This window comes from Empidonax traillii, unplaced genomic scaffold (genome assembly GCF_003031625.1).
Source record: "Empidonax traillii isolate 1590-97213 ecotype Southwest subspecies unplaced genomic scaffold, ASM303162v1 scaffold144:size1428860, whole genome shotgun sequence".
Lineage (NCBI taxonomy): Eukaryota > Metazoa > Chordata > Aves > Passeriformes > Tyrannidae > Empidonax > Empidonax traillii.
Window position 1 is genome coordinate 1,007,311 of NW_020955337.1, and position 8,422 is coordinate 1,015,732.

Here is an 8,422-nt window from a genome sequence, read left to right on the forward strand (position 1 = left end):
TCCTGAACTACAGTTGCCCTGGAAAACTTGGTCTGTTTCAGTGATGTGACCTGTAATGTATTAGCATTTATTACCTCATTTGGAGCTTATAAAATACTGTGTCTGAAGGTTGCAAACTGCTTATTAATTTCATTAAGCAGATGCCAGATGTATTTTTCCTTATAGTCTTCATGGGATTGGAGGGGATGTGCATTCTATACTGACCCTTACATTTGTATACATCATACACACACAGTCAACTCCATTCCTTTCAAATGCAGTTGTACAAAAAGAAACAGAAAAGGTAATGCAGCATGTGCTTTCCTGCCAATCTTCCTCAAAATATGGTAGGGAGAAATTACCACCCATTTTCTGGTTTTACTCTAGGATACAATTAAGGTGTAACACTTTCCTTCACAGTCTCACAGCTGAACCAAAAATGTGGGGAATTTTTTGCAGTGGCATTGATGGAGTTACCCGGAGTCTTGTCACTACATTCTCACAGGCAGACTTAGTTGCTCCAACGTTTGGAGGTTTTTTTCAGTTAATTTGTGAAAATGAAAACAGTGGATAATTTAGGTTAAAAAAAAAAGGATTTAGAATGCCATTTTTTTCTGGTTGTCAGCCTTCCATTTATCTACCCTGTGGGTTTCTGTTCTTCAGCCTCATCTTACTAATGATATCTATGTAATACTTTGACAGAAGGGAGAGAGAAATAAAATGCCCAACTTAGTTTTTCTTTTGACAAAATGTACAAAAAATACACTTTATAGAAGTGGTCCCCTTTAGATTTGAAAAAATTAATTAGAATATATTTTTAAATATATTTCCTTTCTTCACCTTATTAGATGTTAATCCATTTGATTTTAAGAAATTATATAGAATTATCATTTGGTCCTGCTGCAACTTTAATACTAATCATAGCACACAGAAGAATATACATCATGAACTGATGAACCTGGTGTAATATTACTTTCACTTTCTAGATATACAGAAGCATATTCCCTGCTACCAGCTGTTCAGGTAAGAGTCTTAAGTAAACAGATACAAACCCCCTAACTGAACTCTTCAGGAGTTAAACTTATATTACATTACTTGAGAAAATCACCCAATGTAACTATAGTAGCCATATCAACCTCTTGGAATAACAGATGGAAAATGCCTTATGTTATTCCTATTTTTGTTCATCATATCTTTTTTTTTGGTGTTTGCCTATGTATATGGAAATAGAGATATGACACAGAGTACCTTCTGGTGAGCTATAATACCATATAAATTAAAGAATAATATCAACATACTGAAAAAAGCACTGCTTTACTAAAAGCATACATTCTCAACACTCACCCTCAAAAGTGATAATAAAAAAGTTTTAAAAAGGAAATAAAAAGGTGGCATCAGCCACAGGCTTCTTTGTGGGTCAGTAAAAGAAACACATGTTAGCCCCATTGCAGGAGTAGTTTCAAAAACCAGTATTCAGAGTTCCATCAGAGATGGGAACACAGCTGTGCAGATTTACACCCCCGTACGGGGAGAATCAGTTTCCTTCTCAAGCCTTTCTGAAAATTAATAAACCCAGCTGTTATTAGAAATGCATTTTATATCAAATTGAAGGCATCTTATTGTTTTGTAGTGGAGAGAACACAGGTGCTACTTTTAACTTGTATCCCAGTAGCACTGATGCCAGAACAGCAGAGAAGCTGTGGCAGCATACTATTATGCTTCATAGGAGGGGGAAAAAAAAACTAATAAAGTGAGAAGATTGCCAGAATGCTAGGGAATAATTAATTCTACAGTAGCTTTTTTCCCCCTCTAATTGTCCTAATTTTCTTCTTCTAGCTTTTATAATTCTGCAGGAGAACTGAATGAACCTGCCCTGAAGAAAATACTATCGGGCTGTAAGAAGGTATTTTGTTTTCCAATCTAAACCATACTGAGGAGCTCACTGAAATTTTGGAGGCTGTTCTGGATACCTTTTCCATCAAGCTTTTTTTCTCTCCTCATTTTAAATCATTTATCTAGTCCCATATGCTGCTGGTCAAGGCAGATGTATCATCTCTTCCCCCTTAAAAAACAGAATAGGTTATCTTTGGTATAAATATGTAGGGTTTGCCTACATATACGTCACAACTTTATTTGTTCTTAATAATTTCCCAAGTGAACACTTCAAGTATCCCAAAGGAATTCTACCAATTTCTAGCTTAAGATGAGTTGAGGTCAGCTCACTCAAATGTTAAGCACCATTTGATCAAAAAAAATTAGTCTTCTCCACAGAAGAAATTTTCATAGGGGGAAGGTACAAGCTGAGAAGAAACAAACCACAAAATACCAGAACAAAGTTTGCAGAGTTTCAGCTTGAGCACAAGCTCAGAAACCGGCCAGTTCTACACGGTTTTGAAGGAAAGAAGTTGCCATACTGGAATTAGGCTTAGATATTTTAAAGGTTTCAAGTTAAATGCTCTAATATGTACATATCACCAAACAATTCAGACTTGTGACTTTGTACTGTATCAGTCTTCCTTCAGTGTGACACACAGGGACAGCACAATTTAACACTAACAGTGACTTTTCTTCTGCCTACAGAATGTAATAGGATGGTACAAATTCAGACGCAACACAGACCAGACCATGACATTTCGGGAGAGACTTCTCCATAAGAACTTGCAGTCACACCTATCAAATCAGGGTCTTGTATTCCTTCTCTTAACCTCTAGTGTGATGACAGAAAGTTGTTCTACTTACAGACTGGAACATGCCTTACATCGGCCACAGGAAGGGTAATAATTGCTTTGTTTTCTACAGCATGTGCTCTAACTTGAAACAGTTGTTTGGTTTTTTTTACTTTGTTGCAGATGAATTATTAACACTTTATTTTACTCTTGAAAGTTATACATTAAATAAGATCCCTCCTTATATTGCTAGAGCACGGTTCAAAGTTTACCCTGGGACTCTATTTTGGGATGTCCCTTTGTATCTGTAGTGCCAGCATCACCAGGCAGACACTGTCAGCATACTTAAGTACATAAGCTGTTCTTGATCAAATTGGTTTTCTGTATAGGACTTCAACCATACATGGTGTTTATCTTGACTGATTAAGATATTTAAATTGGTGGTAACTACTTTCAGAGGCATGCTGCCCACAGGCTAGGCTTAACAAGCAAGTACTGCATTATTGTGTATTCTACTCAGAAATGGGAAAACATACAGGCTCAGTGTTGGTTGCTCCTGGAGTTTGCCTTTAGCCTCATCTATGTGTGATGTAATGCATTTAGCAAGGACTAACTATACTGTAAACCTTCAACTGGGATGCTTAATGGTCAAGAACATTTAACTATCAAAAAAGAAGCCTCTGGGATGTTAATAGATCGCGTTTTCACACTTCTGCTTTTTAAGCCTTTTCCAGAAAGTCCCTTTGGTGGTTACCAATCTGGGTATGGCAGAACAGCAAGGCTACAGAACAGTGTCTGGCTCCTGCGTATCTTCTGGCTTTGTGAGAGCAGTAAGACAACACAGGTACAATGCCATATTGACTGACAGCTGTTGCTTCCTGTTAACATAACTATACTTACCTTTCTATAAAAGCATTTAAGTGTTTTTGCAAATGCTACAGCTATATCCTGCTCACTTTTTGTCCTCTGTCTGCAATTATTTAGCATTCCAACACGCTTGGAAACTAGTTCAGTCCCATACTCTGCCAGGTGAGCAGCTGTCTGTCTCAAGCACCTGCTACTGCAGTTCAAAATGCTTATATATTCATTAAAGGTCCTACTAAGTAAGAACTAGGATAACTAACTTGCAATTATATAGTTACATTCTTGGCCCACAGGTCAGAGTTCTTTCACGAAGATGGATCCTTGCAAGAGGTTCATAAGATAAATGAGATGTATGCCACCTTGCAGGAGGAACTGAAGGTAAGCCAGGCATCATACCTGCCTCACCTTCGGCAGTACTACAAAACTGAGTCAAGCAGGGGGCACAACATCTTGCACTACATGAGAAACAAACCTGTGTCTTGGAAGGGCACCTGAAAGATCAGGGAGTTCCATTTACTATCAGCAGCTGCATGCTATGTTGTCAAAGTTGAAGACTTAAGGTTCCATTTGATAAAAGTACACCGATAAACCTTCAAGTTCACAAATAAATTCTCACAGGAGGATTATTTTGAAGGAGTAGTACCTGTAGTTTGTTAGATCTGCTTTGCTCAGACGGGAGCAAATAAAACATCCTGCACCTCATTCCAACACAAGGTTTGTGATCTCTAAAATCCACCTCAGGCTCATTACTTAAGCTTTTTACTACTTTGTGTCCAACCTAATCGTTGGTACCTTTAAGGATTTTGCAACAAGGTTAAAGTCAGCTTCTGTGAATACTGTTAATCTGATAAAATGCTCTGTTTTTCCTTGAAGAAAATATGCTTTACAGTAGAAGTCAGTGAACGATCTGTAGAGAAACTCTTAGCAGAGGTGAAGCAATTAAAAGAAGAAATAAAGAGGAAAAAGCAACAAAGTTGTTCAGGTAAGTTAACCAAATATAATGCCAGCTTTAGACTTCCAAAGTTTGTTCAGTTAGCAGAAAACACTTCTGAACTTGAGGCAGCCGTGGTAGGAAAAACAGCAGTGGTAGGAGTGTGCAAGAAGTTTTGCAACTAACTTTTTTTTTTTTTTTTTTCCCCCCCAGGAGAAGACAGGGACTACACAGGAGAGCCAAAGGAGAATGTTCTCCTTTGTCAGGCACTGCAAACATTTTTCCCCAACTCTGGACTTCAGACATGTATTGTTTCCTTCAAAGGCCAACAGATATCCAAGAACTGCTGCAACATTAACCATAATATTAATGTCACGGACAAACTGACTCTCATGGTAGAGGAAAGAGACTTCATTGAATTTGAAACAAGACATCTAACGAAGCGTAAAGTCAGAGGGACCAAAACAGTATCAAAGTCATTCAAGAAATCCAGAACATTGCAGCTTCACCGGGAATCACCTGCAGACCCAGAGGACAGTGACCAGGACAGGAAGCTTACGCTGAGCAGCACTGAATCAGACGAGGATGTGTTGGAAAAAAATAGAGACACAAATGAATACCCACACTCTCCTACTTTCTGATCTGTTAATGATTTGTCAGATGACTTCACACCAAAAGCTACTGCCAGCATATTCAAGTGATGTATCAATTTATAGCACTGCAGGGATGTATATAACATAGTGCATTTCTGCAAAACATACAGGGTTTGTTTGGGGTTTTTGTCCAGTGTATGAATCCTGTTCAGCATAACAACATCCAGATGACATTCCCTCATTTTCCCTTCCAGAGTTCCTCTGTAGTCTCTCTCAGGGTTTAAAGACTATGCCAGCAGGATGCTATCAGTCAGATAACCATAATACTGCCTCGAACTAATACAACTTCAAGCTGCTGTTGAAGAAGCAGTACTACCCTTCCCTCAGCAGAAGCTGATGCAGGCAGCACCAAATGAACACAGATAACTTAATTAGCAGTCTACTTGAACTGCCACAATTTAAATACTTTTAATTTATCCTTAGGAAACCAGTAGTTGTTTATTTCCCCCCATCTTACAATCTAGAGAGGGGAAAAAAACAGCCACTCAAAGTTTAACAAGACCTGTGAGTGCAGAAAGGGGTCCAGAAAGCTGCCAGTTTCTATTACTGCCTTAATATTTCATACTTCCTTCAGACAATAAATTTTAGATACTTCATAAAATTAATAAAAACCCAACTGACATCCACCCCTCAGTCAACCATGCACTATGCTAGAAAACCACACTTCCAGTAAGCAAGTATTTGAACATGAAACACAGTTTTATTTTTTATTTCTTTACGGTATATTACTCTGGATACTTGATATTACATATCTTGGGGTCTGTGAGAAATTGTGGGTTCTTAAGCACAACTGGCATAAATCCTGTAAAAAGATAAGATGGAGGTATTCTTAATAGAAAAGTAAGCTTGACTTAGAAAACTCAGAAGCAGAATCATACTTACCAAATACTTGAGCTCTTTTAATGGCTTTTGTAACTTCCCTCTGCTTCTTGTGGCACAAGCCTTAAAGAGATGAATTATTTTCAACACTAAGCAAGCCATTAGTCTAAAGGGTGAAAGGGATATTACTGATAATTCCCTCTATTTTTATCTAAGTCTTCCTAGAAAAATGCACGTGTGCTTTTACTGTTACATACAAAATGCACATAATTAAGGGATGTTTTCATTCCTTGATGCAGGCTACCAAGCCAGAGGAATACTCTTACAAAATGTAGAGTTGGTAGCAATTACTTTTGGAAAGACTGCTGATGCACAGTTACTTAGACTCAGAAGAACATGAATATTAACCAGTAAATTATTTAATTTAATTAATTTAATTTAATACTTCACATACCTGTTATATGTCTGCCATAAATGCAGCCAGTATGAGGAGAAACAAACTGGGAAAGAAGCTACTTAAAAAAGAAAATTACAGTCAATTTAAGAACTTTTTTTTAGATATTTACTTCGTGTTACTACTTGCACTCTATTTTTCTTTTCTTTTTTTCATCTGTTTTCACAAAACACAGTAATACCTAAAGAAAAAGTAGAGCTTGGAACTAGACTATTTTCTTTGGCATAACATTTAAGCTGTATGACAGCTGGATTGTAACCAAGGACTCTATCTGGTAAATGACAAAGTTGTCACACTAACACACAGAACTAGTAGCTTATAACTAGCTAGCTTATAACTACATTATCTGACTCTTAATCTGCACACATTTTCAAGTTTTAAACCCCTACACATATAGATGGATTTTTATGTTTTGGTTTTTGGGGTTTTTTTTTTTTAGTTCTTGTGGACTTCCTACACACACATTTAAAAATAGTAAACCACTTACCTTCATCCAAGGACATGAGTTTTCAAACTCACCTGCACATTCTTATAGTCCACATTTATTTTACATAAAATGCATCTTTTTGGAGGCTCCTTATAGGGGTTCTCCATTTGTATGGGCTGAAATTAGAGAATTATTAACATCTTTAAGCTTCACCAGAAAATAAAGAACATTTGTTAGCTTTAATCCTTCAGGCAAGATACACCTTGAAACCAAAAGAGATATTTAGGGCACCACTGAAGTTTTTAAATAACTTCCCTAATTCTATTTCCCTAACACACTGATTAGTACAGAGCCATCTAAAAGACTTCTCACAGGTAAACAGCCTTTTATATTTTAGTAATAATGGTACTGTAACAAAGCATTCAGTGACATGGAGCTTACACCTTTTACTAGGAAGTCAATATCTGCAGAAGCTGATAAAGAGGTAGCTCTGTCTGATAAGTCACAAGAGTCATTTTTTTGAAGAATTTCAAAGCAAGTGGTCTGAGGGAGCTCCTGACTGCTCACACACTTTGAAGAGATTCCCAAGGACTGAAAGGCTCCTCAAGCTTCAGAATACACCCAACACCAAATCCTCCCAAGAAGTGAAAGAAAGATGTTTCATTTTTCACAGAATTGTTAGGGTTGGAAGGGACCTTTGAAGATCATCCAGTCCAACACCCCTGCCAATGCCGGGTCATCCTATTGCTCAGGAATGCCATCCAGGTGGGTTTGGAATGCCTCCAGAGAGGGAGACTCCACAACCACCCCGTTGTGGCAGGCTGTTCCAGTGCTCTGCCACCCTTAGTGTATAGTTCTTCCTCATGTTGAGGTGGAACTTCTGTGTTTCAGTTTATGGCCGCTGCTCCTTGTCCTGTCACTGGGCACCACCGAAAAGGGTCTGGCACCATGGTCTTGGCACCTGCCTTTGAGGTATTTATATGCACTTTGCAGGCACAGGTAGAATTTTTGGGCAGAGAAGGAATATTTTAAAAAGTTTTTGCTGATGCCAAAACCCATATATTTTTTTTAATGTAAAAACAAACCCATTTTTTAATGTAAAAACGCTCCCTTAAGTCTTTTTCTGAGCTATATACAGGAAACCAGCTGGTGCTACCAAAGGTTTTGCTCCACACTTGGGTTTACTGAGGTAGCAAGTTTAAGGACTACAGTTAGGATACTGAAATACAGATCACTGGTGCTCTATTTCTCAGCGCCCGGTGACCGCCTGCTCCGTAACACAAAGGATGCGCAGCCAACAGAGCAGAGCGTTTTCAGAAGCGGGCTGAAAACGGAGAAACGGGATTTTTCAGCCCGGTCGAATCCCGCCCTGCGCCCCTGCGGGACGGGGGGGTCGGGGAAGCCTCACCTGGTCGGGGTGCGCGGGCTGCGCCTGGGGCTGCCCCTCGTGCTGCAGGCGGCGCGGCCGCGCCCACAGCGCCGCTGCAAAGGAGAGAGCGCGACACGGTTAGCAGCGGGATGCGGCGGGACGGGACGGGGGAAGAAGGGAGCGGGAGGGACGCACCGGGAACCAGCCGGTTCCAAGCGCCCCGCGCCGACACGGCCCTCGCCGCCATGACAGCCGCCCTG

The 8,422-nt window shown here is 39.3% G+C and overlaps 2 protein-coding genes across 2 annotated transcripts in view; one reads left to right on the plus strand and one right to left on the minus strand.

Annotated features, from left to right (window-relative positions):
- Positions 1-5,819, plus strand: part of ABRAXAS1 (abraxas 1, BRCA1 A complex subunit) — a 6,614-nt gene extending 795 nt beyond the window's left edge. Inside the window, exons 2-8 of the mRNA XM_027884409.1 lie at positions 966-1,002; positions 1,816-1,882; positions 2,560-2,753; positions 3,370-3,489; positions 3,803-3,887; positions 4,383-4,491; positions 4,654-5,819. Of these exons, the coding sequence (XP_027740210.1) occupies positions 966-1,002; positions 1,816-1,882; positions 2,560-2,753; positions 3,370-3,489; positions 3,803-3,887; positions 4,383-4,491; positions 4,654-5,081 (1,040 nt within the window). The 3' untranslated portion in view covers positions 5,082-5,819. The remainder of the gene's footprint in view (positions 1-965; positions 1,003-1,815; positions 1,883-2,559; positions 2,754-3,369; positions 3,490-3,802; positions 3,888-4,382; positions 4,492-4,653) is intronic.
- On the minus strand, positions 5,772-8,409 carry MRPS18C (mitochondrial ribosomal protein S18C). Its single transcript, XM_027884410.1, has 6 exons — positions 8,358-8,409; positions 8,202-8,275; positions 6,886-6,969; positions 6,367-6,424; positions 5,976-6,035; positions 5,772-5,895 (listed from the first exon to the last, which is right to left on the minus strand). Exons 1-6 carry the CDS (start codon positions 8,407-8,409, stop codon positions 5,819-5,821), a joined length of 405 nt encoding a protein of 134 aa, XP_027740211.1. The 3' UTR covers positions 5,772-5,818.
- Positions 8,410-8,422: the final 13 nt, after the last annotated feature.

Coding starts and splice junctions, on each gene's coding strand:
- MRPS18C (XM_027884410.1), bottom strand. CDS start 8,409: ATGGCGGCGAGGGCCGTGTCGGCGCGGGGCGCTTGGAACCGGCTGGTT. Junction 6,425..6,885: donor TGGACTATAAGAATGTGCAG/GTGAGTTTGAAA, acceptor TTTTTTAAGTAG/CTTCTTTCCCAGTTTGTTTC. Junction 5,896..5,975: donor TAAAAGAGCTCAAGTATTTG/GTAAGTATGATT, acceptor ATCTTTTTACAG/GATTTATGCCAGTTGTGCTT.